Raw genomic sequence first — 23,456 nt, 5'->3', positions numbered from 1 at the left:
CAGGCTGGAAAAGAAAGGATAAAAAGAGAAATTCCACACAAATTGCAACCCAAAAAAGAATAAGGTTGGCCATGTTTAATCAAGATAAAATAGACTTTAAGTCAAAAATTTTCAAGAGACAAAAAAGGACATTATATAATGATAAAAGGGTCAGTTTACCAGGAAGATATAATGACTATAAATATATATGCACACAATATCAGAGCACTTAAATATATGAGCAAACATTGAGAAAACTGAAGGGGGCTATAAATAGCAACACAACACTAGTAGGAGATTTCAAACCTCACTTTCAGTAGCAAAAGAAAAACTAGAAAATTCACAAATATGTGGAAACTAAACAACATAATCTAGACCAACCAATGGGTCAAAGAAGAAATCAAAAGGTAAATTAGAAAATACCTTGATACAAAGGAATATGAAACTACAACATACCAAAATTTATGGAATGCAACTAGGTCAATACTAAAAAGGAAGTATATAGCATTAAATGCCTACATTAAACAAGGGGAAAGTTCTCAAACTACTTTGCATTTCAAGGAGCGAGGAAAAAAACCCCAAACTAAGCTCAAAGTTATTGGACAGAAATGATAAAGATTACACAGAAATAACTGAAATAGAGATTAGGAAAATAATAGAAAAAAATCAACCAAACTAAGAGCTGTTTTTTAAAAAGATCAACCAAATTGACCACTTTTAGCTAGGCTAAGAAAAAAGAGAAGACTCAAATAAAATTCGAAGTGAAAGAGGAGACTTTACAATTGATGCCACAGAAATAAAAAAGGATTATGAGAGACTACTCTGACAATTATATGCCAACAAATTGGATAATCTAGAGAAAATGATAAATTCCTAGAAACATAAACCTACCAAGATGAAATCATGAAGAAACAGAAAATCTGAATAAACTTATAACTAGTAATACAATTATTCAGTAATCAAAAATCTCCCAACAAAGATAAGCCCAGGACCAGACGGCTTCACAGGTGAATTCTACCAAATATTTAAAGAATTAATACCAATCCTCCTAAAATTCTTCCAAAAATTTGAAGAGGCAGGAACACTCCCAAACTAATTTTATCAGGCCAGCATTAACATGACCCAAAACAGAAAAAGATATTATAAGAAATGAAAACTATAGGCTAATATCTGTGATGAATACACATGTAAAAATTCTTAACAGAAAAGTAGTAAACTGAATTTAAAAGCACATTAAAAGGATCATGGCCAAATGTGATTTATCCCTAGGTGCAAGGATGGTTCAACATATGAAAATCAATCAATATCATATAGCACATTAATAGAATGAAGGATAAAAATCACAAATCATTTCAATAGACATCAATGGACAGATCTTCCAGACAGAAAATCAGTAAGGCAACAGAGATACTAAATGACACAATAGAATAGCTAGACTTAATTGCTATTTTCAGGACATTAAATTAAAAATAAACCCAGAATACACATTCTTTTCAAGTGCACATAAAACACTCTCTGTAATAGACCACAAACTAGGACACAAAATAGGCCTCAAGAAATTAAAGAGGCCAAGGATTATTTCAAGCATCTTTTTGACTACAATAGCATGAAACTAGAAATCAGCCACAGAAAGAGAAATGAGGAAAAAAGATTACATGGAAACATAACAACATGCTACTAAAGAAACTAATAGGTTAACAGTGTAATTAAAGAGGAAATTAAAAAATATCTTGAGACAAATGACAATGAAAACTCAACCCGTTGCAGAAAAGGTAGTCCAAAGAGGGAACTTCATAGTGATAAAGGTCTTCCTAAAAAAAAAAAAAACAAGAAAAATATCAAATAAACAACCTAAACTACCATCTAAAAGAATTAGAAAAAGAACAATCTAAAGTCACCAGAAGGAAGTAAATAATAAAAATCAGGGAGGAAATTAATAAAATAGAGATAAAAATAGAAAAAAATGAATGAAAACAAGAATTGAAAAGGTAAACAAAAATTGACAAATCTCTGGCCATGCTCACTAAGAGGGAAGGCCCCAATTAAATGAGGAGAAATAACAACTGATATTGCAGAAATGCAAAAGAAACCATGAGAATACTATGAACAGTTATTTGCTAACAAACTAGACAAGCTAGAAGAAATGGATAAGTTTCTAGAAACATACAGCCCACCAAAACTGAATCAAAAATAGTTTGAACACACCAATCACTAGAAGTGAAATAGAATCTGTAATTAAAAAACAACAACAACAACAAAACCTTCCTGCAAACAGAAGTTCAGGACTGGATGTCTTCACTGGGGAATTCTACCAAACATACAAAGTACTTATATTGATTCTTCTCAAACTCTTCCAAAAGACTGAAGAGGAAGGAATACTACCAAAGTCATTCTATGAAGCCACTATTACTCTGATACCAAATCCAGACAAAAACACTACCAAAAAAGAAAATTACATTCATCTTTGATGAATACAGATGCAAAAAATCCTTAACCAAATGCTGGCAAACCAAATCCAACAACACATAAAAAAAGATCATATACCATGATCAAGTAGGATTTATCCCAGGGTCATAAGGATGGTTCAACATATGTAAATCATTCAGTGTGATACATCACATCAGCGTAAGAAAAGATAAAACTCACATAGTCATCTCAATAGATGCAGAAAAGCACTTGATAAAATTCAGCATCCATTCATGATAAAAAAAACTCTTTATCAAAGTGGGTCTAGAGAGAACATATCTCAACATAATACAGTAAGTCACCTACATACAAATGAGTTCTGTTCTAAGAGCACAATTATAAGTCCAATTTGTTCATAAGTCCAACAAAGTTAGCCCAGGTACCCAACTTAACACAACTGGCTATATAGTACTGTATTGTAATAGGTTTACAATACTTTTCACACAAATAATACATAAAAAACAAGCAGAAAAAATAAAGAAGGTATCTTTAATATTATAATACACTACCTTGAAAAGTACAGTAGTACAGTACAATAGCTGGCATATAGGGGCTGGCATTGAGTGAACAGGCAAGAAGAGTTACTGACTGGAGGAGGGAGAAGAGCTGGGAGATGGAAGAGCTGAAGGATAATCAGAAATAGGAGATGGAGGCCAAGTTACAATTTCACTCCCACCTGACATTGATGATACACACTTTCACATCTTTGAGAGTTTGCAACTTGAAGGTTCGCACGTAGGGGACATACTGTAAAAGCTATTTATGACAAACCCACAGCCATTGCTCAATAGTGAAAAGCTGAAAGCCTTCCTATTAAAATCTGGAACAAGACAATGATGCCCACTATTACCATTTCTAATCAACATAGTATTCTAGCCATAGCAATAAAACAAGAAAAGGAAATAAAAGGTATCCAAAAATGGAAGAGGTAAAATTGCCATTATATACAGATGACATACTATATATAGAAAACCCTAAAGAATCCACTCTTATAGCAGACACTAAGGAAGAAGTAAAGAACCTCTTGATAAAAGTGAAAGAGGAGAGTAAAAAAGTTGCCTTAAAGCTTAACATTCAGAAAACTAAGATCACGGCATTGGGGCCCATCATTTCATGGCAAATAGATGGGGAAACAGTGGCTGACTTTATTTTTCTGGACTCCAAAATCACTGCAGATGGTGATTGCAGCCATGAAATTGAAAGAAACTTACTCCTTGGAAGAAAAGTTATGACCAACCTAGACAGCATATTGAAAAGCAGAGACATTACTTTGCCAACAAAGGTCCGTCTAGTCAAGGCTATGGTTTTTCCAGTGGTCATGTATGGATGTGAGAGTTGGACTACAAAGAAAACTGAGCACTGAAGAATAGATGTTTTTGAACTGTGGTGTTGGAGAAGACTCTTGAGAGTCCCTTGGACTGCAAGGAGATCCAACCAGTCCATCCCAAAGGAGATCAGTCCTGGGTGTTCACTGGTAGCACTGATGTTGAAGCTGAAACTCCAATACTTAGGCCACCTGATGAGAAGAGCTGACTCATTTGAAAATGACAGAGAATTAGATGGTTGGATGGCATCACTGACTCAATGCACATGGGTTTGGGTGAACTCTGGGAGTTGGTGATGGACAGGGAGGCCTGGTGTACTGTGGTTCATGGGGTTGCAAAGAGTCAGAAACAACTGAGCGACTGAACTGAACTGAACTGAAAGACTCCACACAAAATCTACTAAGCAAATTCAGCAAATTAGCAAGATATAAGAAAAGTAATTAGCCTCCAATTAAAATAAATAAATTTAAATTAAAAAAAAGAATTGATAAGCAAATTCAGCAAAGTAGCAGGATACAAGATTAACTTACAGAACCTGTTCCATTTCTTTACAATAAAAATATCAGAAAGGGAAAATAGAAAAAAAATAATCCTTTTAAGATTGCATAAAAATCAAATACTTTGGAATAAAATTTGACCAAGGAAGTGAAAGACTTATATGCTGAAAACTGTAAACACTGATAAAAGAACCAGAAGAGGATTTTAAGAAATGGGAAGATACACCATATTCTTGGATTGGAACAATTAATATGGTTAAAATGGCCATAGTACCCAAAGCAATCTACAGGTTTAATGCATCCCTATCAAATTACCCATGATGTTTTTCACAGACTAGAACAAATAAGTCTAATATTTATGATGAACAAAAAAAGACCCAGAATTGGCAAAATAATCCTGAAGATAAAGAACAAAGCAGAAGGCATAACTCTCCAAGACTTCAGACAATTAGAAAGCTACAGTAATCAAAAGAGTGGTACTGGCACAAAAACATACATCTAGATTAACAGAATAGAATAGAGTCCAGAAATAAACCCACACACCTACAGTCAATTAATCTTCAATAAAGGAAGCAAGCTATACAATGGCGAAAAGACAGTCTCTTCAGCAAGTAGTGTTGGAAAAGTTGGACAGCCATATATAAATCAATAAAGTTAGAACACCCCCTCACACCACACACACAAAAAACTCAAAATGGCTTTAAGATTTACATATAAGACAGGACACCACAAAACTCCTAGAAGAGAATACAGGCAAACATTCTCTGGCATAAAACGTGCCAATGTTTTCTTAGGTCAGTCTCTGAAGGCAATAGAAATATAAGCAAAAATAAACAAATGGAACCTAATCAAACTTAGAAGCTTTTGTACAGCAAAGGAAACCATAAACAAAACTAAAAGACAACCTACATACTGGGAGAAAATATTTGCAAAAGATGTGACCAACAAAGGGTTAATTTAAAAAATATACATGCAGCTCATAAACCTCAATAACAAAAAACAACCCAATCAAAAAATGGGCAGAAGATCTAAATACATATTTCACCAAAGAAGACATACAGATAGCCAATGAGCACATGAAAAGATGTTCAACACTGCTAATTAGAGAAATGCAAATCAAAACTACAATATGGTATCATGTCACTGGTCAGGATGACTTCAACAAAAAGTCTACAAATAATAAATGCTGGAGTATGTAGAGAAAAGAAAATCCTCTTACACTGTTGGTGGGAATGTAAATTGGTGTATATGAAGAACATTACAGAGGTTCCTTAAAAAACTAAAAGTAGAGTTGCCATATGATCCAGCAATCCCACTCTTGGGCATACATCTGGAGAAAACTCTAATTCAAAAAGATACATGCACCTCAATGCTCATAGTAGTACTTTATATAATAGCCAAGATATGGAAGCAAACTAAATATCCATCAACAGATGAATGGGAAGAAGATGTGGTATATATTAATATATACAGTGGAATACTACTCAGCCATAAAAAATAATGAAATAACACCATTTGTGGCAACATGGATGGAACAAGAGATTGTCATAGCAGGTGAAGTAGGTCAGATAGAGAAATAAAAATATTATATGATATCACTTACATGTGGAATCTAAAATATGATACAAATCACAAGACAGAGATAGACTCACAGACATAGAAAACAAACTTATGGTTATCAAAGAGAAAAGGCAGGGAGGAAGGATAAACTAGGAGTTTGGGATTAGCAGGTAGAAACTACTATATATAAAAAAGATAAACAACAAGATCCTACTATACAGCACAGGAAACTATATTTGATATCTTGCAACAAACCATAATGGAAAATAATCTAAAATTATATATATATAATATAAATATAAAAGTTGTTTTATATATATAAAACTAAATCACTTTGTTATACACTAGAAACTAACACAACATTGTAAATTAACTATATTTCAGTAAAAAAAATAAAAAAGAAATTAATGAAGAGAAATAAATGGAAAGACATCCCATACTCAAGGATTAGAAATATTAATACTGTCAAAATATAATACTAATCAAAGCAATCTACAGATTCAATGCAATTCTTATCAAAAAACCAATGATGATTTTTATGGAAATAAAAATATCCTAAAATTCATATGAACCACAAGAGACCATGAATAGACAAAGCAATCTTGAGGAAGAAGAACAAAGTAGTATGTGTCATATATCCTGATTTCAAACTACAGTAATCAAAACAGTAAGGTACTGGCATAAAAAAGTACATATTGACCAATGGACTAGAATAGAGGGCCTAGAAATTAACCACACATTTATGGTAAGCTGATGTTAGACAAGGAGGGCAAAAATACACATGGGGAAAAAACAGTCTCTTTAATAAATGGTGTTTGGAAAACTGGATATCCAGGACAAAAAATGAAATTAGATGCTTCTCTTACACCATACACAAAACCCAACTAAAAATATTAAATACTTAAAAAATAAGATGTGATACTCCAAAACTCCTAGAAGCAACAAAAAAATCTTCTTGACCATTGGCCTTGGCAATAATTTGTTAGATATGATATCAAAAGCACAGCGAACAAAAGCAAACAGACAAGTGTCATTAACTCAAACCCATATTTGTAGCAAAGAAAACAATCAGTAAAGTTAAAAGGTGACCTACAAAATGGGAGAAAGTATTTTCAAATCATATATCTAATAAAGGGTTAACATCTAATCCGTGTCTCTTTCTCCTGCATTTGCAGGCGGGTTCTTCACCAATAGCACCACGTGGGAAGCCCAAAATGTATAAGGGACTCCTGAAACTCAAAAGCGAAAAAAAAAGATGTGCTGGTGAGGATGTGGAGAAATTTTATCCCTTATGCAATGTTGGTGGGAATGTTTAAGCTGTTACAACCACAATGGAAAACAGTTGGAATATCATTAAAAAATTTAAACTAGAACTCATATAATCCAGCAATCCCACTTTTGGCTATATATCTAAAAGGACTGGAATAAAAATCTGGAAGAAAAATCTGCATTCCCATATTCACCGCAGCATTGTTCACAAAAGCAAAGACATGGGAACAATCTAAATGTCCATTGTGAGATGAAGGGATAAAGGAAATACGGTATATAAATACAAAAGGATATTATCTAGCCTTAAAAATGAAAAAAATCTTGTCATTTGCTGCAACATAGGTGAGTCTGAGTGAACTCCGGGAGTTGTTGATGGACAGGGAGGGCTGGTGTGCTGCGATTCATGGGGTCACAAAGAGTCGGACACGACTGAGCGACTGAACTGAATTGAACTGAACTGAGGCGAACTTGGAAGACCTGCTAAGTGCAATCAACCAGAAACAGAAGAAAAAATACTACATGATCCCACTTATATCAGGAATCTAAAGTAGTCAAACTCATAGAAGCAGAAAGCAGAATCATGCTTACCAGGGGCTAGGAAGAGGGGTAACTAAGGAAGTGTTCATCAAAGGGTATATAGTTTTACATATGCAACATGAATAAATCCTATAGATCTATCATATAGCATAGCATAGATAGTTAACAATACTGTATTTGATAATTAAAATTTTGTTAAAAGGATAGATCTTATGTTAAATGTTCTTATCAAAAGAAAAACTGGAGGGAGGAAATTTCTGGAGGTAATGGTTAAGTTTAGGGCATTGTATTGGTGATTGTTTCATGGTGTATATGTACCTTCAAACCCAACAAAATGCATACATTAAATACGCACAGCTTTTTTATAATGTCAAACATACTTCAGTTAAAAAGAAAAAACTTAACCAAGGAAGTGAAGGACTTATATACTGAAAACCACAATACACTACTCAAAGAGATTAAAGACAACACAAATAAATGAAAAGATGTCTCATCTGGACTGGAAGAATAAATTGTTGAAATGTACATACTATCCAAATCAGTTTATAGATTTAATGTAATTCCTATAAAAATCCCAATGACATTTTTTGTAGAAATACAAAAACAACCCTAAGATTCATAAGGAATGAGAGGGGAACCTTAAACAGCCAAGCAATCTTGAGAAGAAAGAACAAAACTGGGGAGGCCTCACATTTCTTAATTTCAAAATATGTTACAAATCTACAGTAATCAAAACAGTATGATACTGGCATAAAGATAGACATGTAGACTAATAGAAGAGAATATAAAGCCCAGAAATAAATCCATACATATACAGTCAACTGATTAATGGCAGGGGGGTGGGGCAAGAATACACAATGGGGAAAGGATAGTTCCTTTGACCAAAAGTGTTGGGAAAAGTTGATATCCACATGCAAAAGTATAAAACTGGCCTCATTTATATCATCCACAAAAATCAGCTCAAATTGGATTAAAGATTTAAACATAAGGTCTGAAACTCTAAAACTTCTAGAAGATAGCATAGGGGGGAACCACATGATCCTGGCCTTGGCAATGATTTCTTCGATATTACAGCAGAAGCACAGGTAACAAAAGCAAAGGGAAAGTGGTACTGTATCACTAAAACACTTCGGCACAGCAAAGGAAAACAGTCTAAAGTGAAAAGGCAACCTACAGAATGGGAGGAAATATTTGGAAACCATATATCTGATTAGAGGTTTGTATCTAAAATATATAATTAAATACAAAAACTCCATAGCAAAAAGACAAATAACCTGAAAAAATGGGCAAATGACATAAATAGGCAATTCTTCAAAGAACACATACATAAAATAAGTGTTGATGAGGATGGAGAGAAATTGAATCTTTGTGCACTTTTGGAAGGAATGGAAAATGGTGCAGCTGCTATACAGAACAGTATGGAGGTTCCTCAAAGAATTAAAAATAGAACTACCATATGATTCAAGAGTCCCACTTCCAGTTATTTATCCAAAATAATTACAATCAGCATTTTGAAGAGATATCTGAACTCACGTGTTTATTGCAGCACTGTTCACAATAGCCAAGAGGTGGAAGCAACCTAAATGTCCATCACAGATGAGTGAATGAAAACAACAACAACAACAAATGTGGCATATACATACAATGGAATATGATTTGGCTAGAAAAAAGGAAGGAAACCTTGTAATATGCTATGACGTAGATGAGCTTTGAGGGCACTATGCTGAAATAAGCCAGTCCCAGAAGAAAAAGTACTGCATAATTTCACTTTATATGGTATCTATTGCAGTTAAACTCACTGAAGCAGAAAGTAGAATAGTAGTTGCCAAAACTTGAGAGGATGAGGAAATGGGGAGATGCTGTTCAGCGGGTATAAAGTTCTGTCATGCAAGATGAAAAAGTTCTAGAGATATGCTGTAAAACATTATGCCTATAGTTTACAATACTGTAATATACACTTGAAACACTGTTAAAGGTAGATCTCAGGTTACATGTATTTTACTACACTGGAGGAAAAAGAGATGCATAAGTTACTTATTTTATAACTTAAAAAAACTTGAGAAAAAATTCAGATAGGAGCAGCAAAAGCAAAGAGCTAGAAAACAGAGCCAGCTTAAATGACTTATCCACTGAAATGTATGAGTAAATACGTTGAACACTGCAATAAGCAGTAGACTCTTTATGTCTCAAACCCTTTACAAGCTGGATATTCACATATTTAGCATTTAACTATACTCTTAAAGGCAAGGGCATAGAATAACTGACTGGTGATTCACTTGAGTAATTTCAGGTGATCTAGTTTTGGCTCTGAAATACTCATTATAAAAATATCATTAAATTAAATAACCATAGAAAGGGAGAGGTATGTGAAATATTTTGCAAGTTTCTCACCAAGTAGGAAAGATCCATACTAAGATTATTGCCTTTAACATGAACATTTTTAAAAAATCAAGAGGACATCTGGTCAAGATAGCTTGGTCTCTTCTTGCATAGATGCATCTTCTCTGCTCCCAAAATATATATATATATATGTATGCATACATACATACAATATACATGGCTATATATGTATGTATATATCTACAACATACATACATATTCATATATACAAAGATACACACAAAGACAAAACTAGGCTCAAAAACAAGATAAATATTTCTGTGAAAGAGAAAAACAGAAACTTTAAGTGATAATAGAGGATGAAACTCTTCCCGGTATTCCTCTGCAATTATTGTTTTATATGTTTTGAACTTTATATAAATGGTGTTACACTGCATGCATTCTTCTGCATCTACCTGTTTAAATTTTTTAAAAATACACTTTATTTTTAAAAGTTTTAGATTTATAGAAAAATTGAGGGGATAGTACAAAGAATTCCCATACACCCCACACCCAGTTTCTCTTATAATTAACATCTTACATTATTACAGTACATTTCTTAAAATAAATAAATAAATATTGGTATATTACTATTAACTAAAGTCCTGTTTGGGACTCTGTGCTTCCTGGATTTGATTGACTATTTCCTTTCTCATATTAGGGAGTTTTTGACTATAATCTCTTCAAATATTTTATCAGACTCTCTTTCTGCTTCTGGGACCCCTATAATTCAAATGTTGCTGCATTTAATGTTGTCCCAGACGTCTCTGAGACTGTCTTCAATTCTTTTCATTCTTTTTTCTTTATTCTGTTCCTTGGCAATTATTTCTACCATTCTATCTTCCAGCTCACTTATTTGATCTTCCTCTATCTGCTATTGATTCATTTTAGTGTATGTTTAATTTCAGTACTGTACTGTTCATCATTGTTTGTTCTTTAATTCTTCTAGGTCCTTGTTAAATATTTCTTGTATTTTTCTCCATTATATTTCCACCTTTACTATCATTATTCTAAATTCTTTTTCAGGTAGATTGCCTATTTACTCTTCATTTATTTGGTCTTGTGGGTTTTTACCTTGCTCCTTTGTCTGCAACATATTTCTCTGTCTCCTCATTTTGTTTAACTTACTGTGTTTGGGGTCTCCTTTCCACAGGCTTCAGGGTCATAGTTCCTCTTGCTTCTGGTGTCTGCCCCAAGTGGGTGAGGTTGGTCCAGTGGTTTGGGTAGGCTTCCTGGTGGTGGTGGGGAACTGGTGCCTTTGTTCTGGTGGGTGAAGGTTGGATCTTGTCTCTCTGATGGGCAGGGCCATGTCAGTTGGTGTGCTTCAGGGTGTCTGTGAGCTTAGTATGACTTTAGGCAGCCTGTCTGATAATGGGTTCCTATCCTGCTAGTTGTTTGATGCTCAACATCACTCATTATTAGAGACATGCAAATCAAAACTACAGTGATATGTCACCTCACACTGATCAGAATGATCATCAAAAAAATCTACAAACAATAAATGCTGGAGAGGGTGTGGAGAAAAGGGAACCCTCTTGCACTGTTGGTAGGAATATAAATTGATACAAACACTATGGAGAACAGTATGGAGGTTCCCTAAACAACAGAAAACAGAACTACCATATGATCCAGCAATCCCACTACTGGGCATATACCCTGAGAAAACTATAATGCAAAAAGGCACATGTACCCTCAATGTTCACTGCAGCACTATTTACAATAGCCAGGACATGAAGGCAACCTAAATGCCCATTGACAGATAAATGGATACAAATGTGGTACTTAGCTATAAAAAGGAATGAAACTGGGTCATTTGTAGTGATGTGGATGGACCTAGACTCTGTGATACAGAGTAAGTCAGAAAAAGAAAAACAAATATCGGATATTAATGTATATGTATGGAATCTAGAAAGATGGTACAGATGAGCTTATTTGCAGGGCAGGAATAGAGATACAGATATAGAGAATGGACATGTGGACACAGCAGAGGAAGGGGAAGGTAAGATGAACTGGGAGAGTTGGATTGACATATATACACTGCTACTGCTGCTGCTGCTGCTAAGTCGCTTCAGTCGTGTCTGACTCTGTGCGACCCCATAGATGGCAGCCCACCAGGCTCCCCCATCCCTGGGATTCTCCAGGCAAGAACACTGGAGTGGGCTGCCATTTCCTTCTCCAATGCATGAAAGTGAAAAGTGAAAGTGAAGTCGCTCAGTTGTGTCCGACTCTTAGTGACAACACGGACTGTAGCCCTCCAGGCTCCTCCGGCCATGGGATTTTCCAGGCAAGAGTACTGGAGTGGGGTGCCATTATATACACTACCATGTGTAAAACAGATAGCTAGTGGGAAGCTGCTGTATAACACAGGAAACTCAGCCCAGTATTCTGTGATGACCTAGAAGGGTGGGATGGGATTTGGGGTGGCAGGGAAGCTCAACAGGAATAGGATATATATGTACTTACAGCTGATTCATGTTGTATAGCAGAAACCAACACAACATTGTAAAGCAATTATACTCCAAAAAAAAAAAAAAAAAAACCCAAAACAGAAAACAATAAAGTCCACAGCTTATTTAGATTTCCTTAGCTTTCCTCTAACATCCATTTTGTGTTCCAGGACTTCATCCAGGGTATCATAGTACATTTATTTTTCATGTCTTTAGCCTCCTCTTTGCTGTGGCAGTTTCTCAAACTTTTCTTGTTTTTAATGATCTTGACATTTTTGAGGAGTACTGGTCAGATATTTTATAGGATGTTCCATTACTAGAATTTTTCTGCTGTTTTCTCATGGTTATATTCTGGTTATGGATTACTAGAAGGAAGACTACAGAGAAAAAGAAGCAACTCTGATCACATTATATCAAGCATACATACTATCAACATGATTTATGACTGACCTTTGCTTTGATTGCCTGACTGGGGCAGTGTTTGTTAGGTTTCTACACTGTAACATGATTTTTTTCCCCTGTATTTCCAAACTGTACTCTTTGGAAAGAAGTCACTAAGAGTAGCTCAAAATTAAGTGGTTGGGAGTTATGCTTCCTTTCCTTGAGGCAGAGAATCTGCTAGTATATAAACTATTTTTTAAAATTAATTAATTAATTTTAATTGGAGGGTAGTTACAATTTTGTGGTGGTTTTTACCACACATTGACATGAATCAGCCACTGGTGTACATGTGTCCACTCATCCCGAACCCCCCTCCTCCCTCCTACCTCTCTCCCCATCCCATCCCTCTAGGTTGTCCCAGTGCATTTGCTTTGAGAGCCCTGCTTCATGCATCAGACTTGGACTGGTGATCTGATTCACATATGGTAATATACCATATTACCAATAGCATTATCAATGCTATTCTCTCAAATCATCCTACCCTCGCCTTCTCCCATAGAGTCCAAAAGTCTGTTCTTTATATCTCTGTCTCTTTTGCTCTCTTGCACATAGGGTCATTGTTACCATCTTTCTAAATTTTATATATGTTATACCGTATTGGTGCTTTTCTTTCACTTTGTATAATAGGCTCCAGTTTCATCTACATTATTAACTGACTCAAATGCATTCTTTTTAATAACTCAGTAATATTCCATTGCATATATATACCACAACTTTGTTATTCATTCGTCTGCCAATGGACATCTAGGTTGCTTCCAATTCTTCATGTGATATTTGTCTCCTCTCCCTCATTTATTGATTCACTCAATGATTTTATTATCAGTATTGACTCACAGATATTCTATACTTTGGGTTATAATCCAATATTAATTTACTTACTTTTTGTACAAACTGTTCTATCTTTAGTTATTGGAAACTCTCAGTTGGCTCCTGTGTGCCTTTGACATATCCCCAACAATATTTTTACCTTATTTTGAGCACCTGCTTAATTTCTTGCACTACAACATGCTCAGCATCTTTTCTCCCATTCCTTCATTGAAGTTGTGTTATATATTTGTAATAGCTAAATTCTCATCACAGTCTGCATTCTTTCCAGGGGTTACTCAATCTCCTAAATGATTTTTTTTTTAATATTTATATTAAGGGTCATTCTTTATGCTGTACAGTTTCATGGATTTTGACAAATGCACTTCTCACATCCACTATTATACTATCATACAGAAAATTTACACTGCCCTAAAAATCCTCTGTGTTTACCCATTCCTCTCTTCTCTACTCCTCCTGAAGTCCTGGCAACCACTGTTTACTGTTCCTACACTCTTGTGTTTTTAAGAATGTCATATAATTGAAATCATACAATATGTAGTCTTTTCAAACTGGCTTCCTTCGCTTATTAATAAGCATTTATAGTCCCCCTGTCTTTTTGTGACTTGGCAGATTATTTCTTTTTATTGCTGAATTATATCCCATTGTATAGATGTAGCACAGATGAATGTATCCACTCATCTACCGAAGGACACCTTGACTGCTTCCAGTTTCTGGTAATTATGAATAAAACTGCTGTTAACAGTCACATGCTGGTTTTTGTATGAATGTAAGTTTTTAAATCAATTGAGCAAATGACTAGGAACTTCATTATTGGATTGTATGGCAAAGCATGTTTAACTTGGTAAGATACTGCCAAACTATCTTCCAAAGAGGTTGTGCCATTTTGCATAAGAGCAATGAATAAAAGTTCCTGTTGTTTAGCATCCTCAATAGTATTTGGTATTGTCAATTTTAGCCATTCTAATGGGTGTGTAATGGCATCTCATTATTATTCTATTTTGCAATTTCCAGGTGACAAATGATGATGAGCTTCTTTTCATATGCCTATTTGACATGTATATAGCTTCTCTGGCAGGGTGTCTGTTCCTTTGCTCATTTTTAAATTGGGTAGTTTGTTTTACTACTGGTGAGTGTTAGGAGTTCTTTGTTGTATTTTGGATATAAGCACTTTATGAGACATGTGTTTTGCAAATATTTTCTTTCAGTCTGTGGTTTGTCTTTTGATTCTCTTAAAAGCATCTTTCATATAGCAAAGTTTATAATTTTAATAAAGTAGGATTTATCAATTTTTTGTCTCATAAATCATGCTTTTGGTGTTATACCTATAAATACATCACCAAACACAATGTCACTTAAATTTTCTGTTTTCTTCTAGAAAATTCATATTATTATGTTTTACATTTAAATCTATAATCTAGTCTGAGTTAATTTTTTGAAGAATGTAAACTCTGTGTCTAGCTTCTTTTTTTTTTTTTGCAGGTAGATATCCAGTTGTTCTAACAAAATTTGTTAGAAAAGATTATCCTTTCTCCATTGAGTTGCCTTTGCTCCCTTATCAAAGATCAGTTCACTATATTTGTGAAAGTTTATTTCTGGAGTCTTAATTTTATTCAATTTATTTTGTTTTCAACCAGCATCAAACTACTTGATTGTAGTTAGCCTTAAAGTTAGGTAACATCAGTCTTTCAACTTTGTTCTTCTTCAGTATTGTGTTGAGCATTCTAGATATTTTCTCTTTCCATATAAACTTAGAATTAGTGTGTCTATATCCACATAATAGCTTGCTGGGGATTTTTCTGGGACTGTTCCAATCTATGAACAGAGGATATCTCTGCATTTATTTACGTCTTTAATTTTTCACCAGGGTTTTATATTTTTCTGCATGTAGATCCTACACATATTTTGTTAGATTTGTACCTTAGTATTTCACTATTTTGTGGTGGTATTATAAACGGTGTTGTGCTTTTTATTTCAATTTTAATGGTTCATTTCTTGGTATACAGGAAAGCAATTGATTTTCAAATACAAATCTTATATCCTCCAACTTTCATATACTCCTTAGTTCCAGTAATTGCTTCATGTTCTTGTTGATAGATTGGAATTTTCTACAAAGACATACATGTCACCTGTTAACAAAGATAGTTTTATTTTTTCTTTCCCAATCTGTGTGCTTTTTAGTTTCCTTTCCTTCTCTTTTTGCACTAGCTAGAATTTCCAATACAGAGATGAAAAGAAATTGAAAGAGGGGACATACTTGTATTGTTTCTGATCAAAGGGGAAAACACTCAGGCTTTCACCATTAAGTACGATGTTAGCTGTGGGGTTTTGTTGATATACTTTACCAAGTTGAAAATGTTCCCCTCTATTCCTAGTTTGCTGAGAGTTCGTGTCATTAATGGGTGTTTGTATTTTGTCAAATGCCTTTTCTACATCAACTGAAATAATATTTTTCTTCTTTAGTCTGTTGGTGTGGTGGATTACATTAATTGGTTTTCAAAAGTTGAATCAGTCTTGGATATCTGGAAGAAATCCCATTTAATAGTGATATATTGTAGGATTTGATTTCCTAATATTTCATTTTTTAATAAAAATATTTTGATTTTCCTAATACAATAGTCCCCCTTTATCCAGTTTCAATTTTTGTGGTTTCAGTTACAAAGGTCAACTATGGTCTGAAAATATTAAAATGGAAAATTCCAGAAATAAACAATACATAAGTTTTAAACTGTACACCGTTCTAAGTAGTATGATGAAATCTTGTACCATCCCACTCTATCCTGCTCTGTCCCACCCAGGACATGAATCATGCCTTTGTTCAGCATATCCACCCTGTATGCCCCATTAAGTAGCCATCTTGGTTATCAGATCAACCATCACAGTATTGCAGTGCTTATGTTTAAGTAATCTATCAGTTAATAATGGCCACAAAGCTCAAGAGTAGAGATGCTGGCAATTTGGATATTCCATAAATTAAAATTTTTCATAGGTAGGTACTGTTGCTCAGTTGCTCAGTCAAGTCTGACTTGTCATGACCTCATGGACTGCAGCATGCCAGGCTTCCTTGTCCTTCATCATCTCCGGGAGTTTGCTCAAACTCATATCCATTGAGTCAATGAAGCCATCCAACCATCTCATCTTCTGTTGCCTCCTTCTCCTCATGCCCTCATCTTTCCCAGCTTCTGGGTCTTTTCCAATGTGTTGGCTCTTCACATTAAATGACCAAAGTATTAGAGCTTCAGCATCAGTCCTTCCAATGAATTTTTAGGGTTGATTTCCTTTAGGATTGACTGATTTTATCTCCTTGCAGTCCAAGGGACTCTCAAGAGTATTCTTTAGCACCACATTTCGAAAGCATCAATTCTTCGGTACTCAGCCATCTTTATGGTCCAACTCTCACATCCGTATACAAGAAAAAAACAAAAACAAAACTAAGTTTCAGTACAATCTGTTGTTTCAAGCATCCACTGGGGGTCTTGGAATGTATCTCCTAAAGATAATAGGGGACTACTCCATTTAGGACTTTTGCATCTATGCTCAAAAGAGATATTGGTTCATGGTCCTTCTTTACTGTAATATCTTTATCTGATTTTGGTATTAACCTAAGGCTGGTTTCAAAGTCAGTAAGAAAGTATTTCTTCTGCTTCTATTTTCTGGAAAAGACTGTAGTGAATGGATATTTTCTGCTCTCTTTTAGTGTATCAATTATATCTTTTTATAATTGTTAGTAAAATACCTTAGAGTTTGCAATATAGCTTTAAAACTAAGTCCACTATCACATAATATGATATCACTTGACAGATAGTGGAGATACCCTGTAACAGTTATATACACCAAATAAAATTCCTTCTTTCCATCCTTCATTCTATCATTTCTGTCATCCATTACACTTATTCATATCCTCTAATTACCTATCATGTTGCTATTACTACTTGGAACAGTTATCTTTCAGATCATTTAAAAATAGGAAATTAAAAATTCTATTTCACCTTCATGTATCCTTTCTCCTACACTCTTTCTTTCTTTATAGAGATCTTATTTTCTGACATATATAATTTTTCCTTCTCTCTGGAGAACTTCTAAACAGAAATATCTCTTGTAAGGCTGGTTTCCTGGTGACAAGTTCCCTCAGTTTTTCTTTGATAGTCTTTATTTTTCCTCCACTTTTGAATGACTGTTTTTCCTAGATACTGAATTATAGGTAGGTATTTCTCCCTTTCATTACTTTAAATATTTTACTCCACTCTCTTCTTGCTTGCATGATTTCTGAGGAGAAATTCAATGTAATTATTATCTTTATTTCTCTATTGGTAAAGAGTTTTTCTCTGGCAGTTTCCAAGATTTTCTCTTGGTCTTCAGTTTTCTGTGTTTGAACATGATATGCTTAGGTGTTTTTTTGGGGGGGTGCTATTTATCCTACTTTGTCTTTGCTTGGATCCTGGATCTTTAGTGCAGTGTCTGTCATTAATTTTGGAAAATTCTCAGTCATTCTTACTTCAAATATTTCTTTTTTTCCCCTTCTGCTCCTTTCTTCTTCCACTATTCCAATAATATACATGGTACACCTTTTGAAATTGTTCTTGGATATTCTGTTACATTTTTAAAGTCTTTTTTTTTTTCAATCTTTGCATTTCAGTTTGGAAGGTTCCTACTGACATGTTTTCAAGCTACTAACCGGAGAAGGCAATGGCATCCCACTCCAGTAATCTTGCCTGGAAAATCCCATGGATGGAGGAGCCTAGAAAGCTGTGGTCCATGGGGTCGCTGAGGGTCGGACATGACTGAGCAACTTCACTTTCACTTTTCACTTTCATGCATTGGAGAAGGAAAAGGCAACCCACTCCAGTGTTCTTGCCTGGAGAATCCCAGGGATGTGGGAGCCTGGTGGGCTGCCGTCTATGGGTTCGCACAGAGTCAGACACGACTGAAGTGGCTTAGCAGCAGCAGCAAGCTACCAACTCAAGCTTTCCTTGTCTGTATCCAGTTTGCTGATAAGCCTATCAAAGGCATTGTTGTGTGTGTGTGTGTGTGTTGTTGTTGTTTTTGGCCATGCCACATGGTTTACAGAATCTCAGTTCCCTGACCAGGGATTGAACCTGGCAATGAAATCCCAGAATCCTAACCACTAGGCCACAGGGAACTCCCAAAGGCATCATTTCTGTTACACTGTTTTTGATTTCTTACATTTCTTTCTAGAGTTTCTATCTGTCTGCTTATATTATCTATTTGTTCTTGCATGTTGTAAACTATTTCTAGCAGACTCATTAGCATATTAGTTATAGCTATTTTTTAAAAAACTGTGTCATATCTGAGCTTGGTTCTGATGTTGGTTTTATCTCTTGAGACTGTGGTTTATCTTTTGGTAAGCCGTATCATTTTTTTTGTTGTTGTTGAAAGGAAAAAATCATGTCTTTTTTGTTACATTATATGTAACACAGTAGAAACTGAGATAAACAGGCCCTTCATGTGAGGTTTTATGTTAATCTGGCTAGAAGTTGGGCTATGTTTAATGTTTGCTTTAACTGTAGGTGTCAGAGGTTTTTCAGTTTCCTCTAATATCCTTGATTGTCTCCCTTGTTTTCTTTGAGTTTCCCTAAAAACATTTTAGAGTTTGAGCCTTGCAGGTTCTTCAGCTATAATTCATAGTTATCATACTGAAGATCTGTTGATGTGGTAGTAAGGTGCAGGGTATGGAAAAACATTTTGCATCTTATAATTAAGTCTCAGGCATTTACTGTGCCCATGTATCCAGCCTGTAACCTTCACAAGTATTTCATAGCCTTTATTCTCTTTCTTGTAGATGACACAGTAAGACTAGAGGGGCCTGGAATTCAGTAATTTCCCTTCTCCCACACTAGAGAAGGCATTGGTTAAGTTGTTTTACTTTCTGGATAGCTCTTTGTTAGGTAGACGCTCTGGATGTATTTCAAGTTGATTCCTTTTCCTATCAACATGCCAGAAACAGAAGACTTATTCTTGGCTCTTTACATTGAGAACCCAGTGGGGTTCCTGAAGGTAAAAGTCATGAAAATGTGGGGGCCCCCTTAGACTGTGGCCCCCAGAAGTTTATTACTCAAACACTAATCTATACTCTGTTTCCTGCAATTTGTCAAAGTTACCACTTAAGTGTTCCTACCAATTTATGGCTCAGTGCTTTCTGCTTCTGATAAGCAGATCGGGAAGTGATTCTTTGTAATTGCCTGTCTCTCCAGATTTCATGGTTGCAGTTTGCTCTCTGACTTCAAATCTCTGATGAATCCAAGAAAAGTCATTGATTTTTCAGTCTGTTCAGCTGTTCTTCCTGCTGTAAGACAGTAGTGATGACTTCTAAGCAGTTTACATGTTGGCACTGAAACCCAAAGTCTCAAACAAAACATTTTTCATTCAACATTGTTTCATCCATGTTGATACCTGTAGTTCTGTTTCATTCATTTTTTCTTCCATATCATATTCTATTTTATGAATTCACCATGCTTTATCCATTCTCTTATGAACATGCATGTTGTTCACAATCAATGCTACTATGAGCATCCTTATAACATCTCCTAATGTGCATGTGTAAAAGTTTCCCTAGGATAGATACCAAGAAGTGGGATTACTGACCTACAGTGTTGAGCATCTTTCATTTTACTGAGTATTGCCACAATGTTCTTCAAAGTGGTTATACTCATTTATATTCACCCAGAAGTATATTAAAGAATTCTTACTGTTCCATACATTCACCAGTACTTGGCATTGTCAGGCCTTTAAATGTATGCCAAATGTAAAAAAAGTATTAAATGATATTATATAGTATCTCATTGTAGTTTTACTTTGCATTTCTCTGATTACTAAGGTTGACTTTATATGTTAACTGGTCATTTGTGTTTTCTCCCCTTTGAACTGCCTGTTCATATCTTCTGGTCATTTTTATTGGATTGCTTGTCTCTTTCTTACTGATTTATAGAGAAAGATTTCCTTCAAACTCAAAAAGCACAAACCATCAAAAAAATACTGATGATTTAATTACATCAAAATGAAAGACTTCTGCTTAACAAAAGATATCAGAAACAATGTTAAAAATACAAGCTACTCACCTGGTGCAGCAAAGGTTTGTATCTAGAATTCTAAAATAAAATCTATAGGTAATACTAAAACCTAAATAATCAAAATCTATAAATACTATTAAAAATTAAATAAATAATGGGAAAGAAACAGAACAGGCAATTCACAGACGGTTCCTGAAAGGCTAATGAATGTATGAATACATGCAAAACTTCATTGGAAATCAGGAACATTGAAATTAAAACCACAAGATACCTTTCGAATATATCAGACTGGCCAAAATAAAAAGTCAAATATTTTAAAGTCTTAGCAAAGATATGAAAGAGATTTCTTAAAGTCTGCTCATGGAGGTGAAAATATATGTATCCTATATTACCGTGATTCCACTCCTAGATATATAACCTAGAACAGTGATTCTTAAAACGTCACTCAGACCAGCAGCATCATCAGTATCTCCTGGGAACTTGGAAATGCAAATTCTCAGGTCCTACTCCAGATGTACAGAACGAAAAATTCTAGGGGCAGAACCCAGCAATCTGTGTTTTAACAAGCCTTCCAGAGGATTCTGGTACATGCTAACGTTTGAGAATCACTGCAATAGAGCAATGTTTTTCTGGCCCTTTTGACTGAGATCTATAGGAAGAAATGCATTTTATATTCTGGCCCACACACATATCACACACAAAAGCACAATAAACAAAAGCTTCAAAAAACAATAATTATCCTTACTACTCTATGGAATGCACTTTGATATTTTCTATTTCTTTAAAAAATTGCTGCTTGTGACCTACTAATAGTAATCTAAAGTTTGTAAAACTGTCCTAGAGAAACTCCTGTACATGTGCAACAGGAGATGTGTATAATAGTATTTGTTGCAGAACTGTCTCTAATGGAAAAAAAAGAAAAGAAAAAATCTTCAGGAGAATGGACAAATAAATTATAGTATCTTTCTACAATGGAATACTACACAGTTCCTTACATCTTTAGAAATAAATTTTAAAAACATGTATATTGAGTCAAAAAGCAAGTTGTAGAAGGATAGTTTAAAAATAAATAAAATTACATGTTGTTTATGAATATACAGATTTATAGTAAAAGTATAAAACATGCATGGAAATGATAAATGGCAAACACAGGATAGTGGTTACCACTGGAAAAGAGAAAGGGGAATGGGAGTGGTGAGGGATACATGAAAGTTTCCAGGTGTCTCTGTAAGGCCTTATTTTTAAAAATCAACCAAATATGGAAATTGTTAAGAATTGATAGGGAATTCCCCGGCAATCCAGAGGTTAGGGTTCCGCACTCTCACTGCCAAGGGCCTGGGTTCAATCCTGGTCAGAGAACTAAGATCCCACAAGTCGTGTGGCGCGGCCAAGGGAAAAAAAAAAAAGGCAAGAATTGGTAAAGAGAGTTGGTTAGGTACAAAGGTTCTTGCTATATTATTCTCTGTAACTTTTCATAATTAATAATTTTCATAATAAAAAATAAATAAAAATCCAGCTACCCTTGAACATCAAGAATATATTAGAAATGTAATCACTCAAAGGAAACTGCTTAATAATCCTCGACAACACCTTTTTAAAAATTTAGCCAGAAGCTAACATTATTTTTCTGGTTTTGTTTTTTAAATTGAACACAAGTATATGCTCCAGGGGCTTGTGTTGCTTTTTTGAGTGACATGATAATGAAATTTTCAATTCTGGATGTAACACATACTATGAATGTGACATAATGATCTGATCAACCAAATGAGGATTATTTACAACTTTTCTTAGATATTTGCCAATTCCTCAAGGCTTAGAGGCCCTGTGCTTTCACTTTGCTGCTAAGCTACCAGCAATTTAAGTCATATGTCATATGAAAGCCAGGTGGAGCATTCTGAAGAGAAAACTCATGTGGTACAGCAAACCCTACTCACAACCAGGCACATGGCTACTAGATATGGTGGGCCTATGAGTTTTTCTTTAGTTGAGGGTTTCTAGTGGGCATGGACTAGAGTCTGATCAAGATTTCTTTAAAATTCTTGTTTTTTATATAAAATTCTAAGGATAGCTTACGACGTTAGAAAACCACAATGAACATCATAGGAAATATGCTACTTATATAGTCAGAGCTACTTATATAGCAGAGAATTAATAGTAAAGGTCAAAGAAAAACACAATCACTGTGCCTATGTCATGATTCTTTGGTATAATCAAAGCTAATACAAAAGTATTACTTTAAGTAGAGATTAATAAAAATGAAAACAACCCATTTTTTTTCTTGGTTTGGCCTATACCTTGTTTGGCTCCCCTGGATTATATGAAGAAAACATAGGAATTTTTCGGATCTCTTCCTCTGACAAACGATTTCTCTGGATCTCATCTTCTGGGACAAATTCTATTGGCTGCGTCAGCTTCTTAGGCCCAGTCCAACACTGCTCAGGTGAATTATCAATAACTTTTGCCACATGGAGACTGGGACCTTTACCCTGTGCTGCCTGTTTTCCCTTGTCCTGGAGTAATGACGGGTTCTCAGCTGTGCCACTATCTCCCACTGATGTAGCTGAGACCAGTGAGTGGGAAGCAAAGGGTTCACCTCTCATTAGTTGGAACTCTTCAAGACGCTTTTTCATTATCATCTCTTGGTAAAAACTTTCCAGCTTGTTCATGGGATCACCTTTGTTCTTCTTTTGGGGTTCATCTGGA

At 34.9% G+C, this 23,456-nt stretch overlaps 1 protein-coding gene across 3 annotated transcripts in view; it reads right to left on the bottom strand.

Moving 5' to 3' along the window:
* Positions 1–23,456, bottom strand: part of RBM41 (RNA binding motif protein 41) — a 75,028-nt gene that overhangs the window by 11,187 nt on the left and 40,385 nt on the right. For all 3 annotated transcript variants that reach the window (XM_013976193.2, XM_013976192.2, XM_018044213.1), the window contains one exon: positions 23,048–23,451. In XM_013976193.2, coding sequence (XP_013831647.2) covers positions 23,048–23,451 — 404 coding nt within the window. The remainder of the gene's footprint in view (positions 1–23,047; positions 23,452–23,456) is intronic.

Source organism: Capra hircus, assembly GCF_001704415.2.
Source record: "Capra hircus breed San Clemente chromosome X unlocalized genomic scaffold, ASM170441v1, whole genome shotgun sequence".
NCBI lineage: Eukaryota > Metazoa > Chordata > Mammalia > Artiodactyla > Bovidae > Capra > Capra hircus.
The sequence above is the reverse complement of the archived record's forward strand: the minus strand, read 5'-3'. Positions and strand labels throughout refer to the sequence as shown.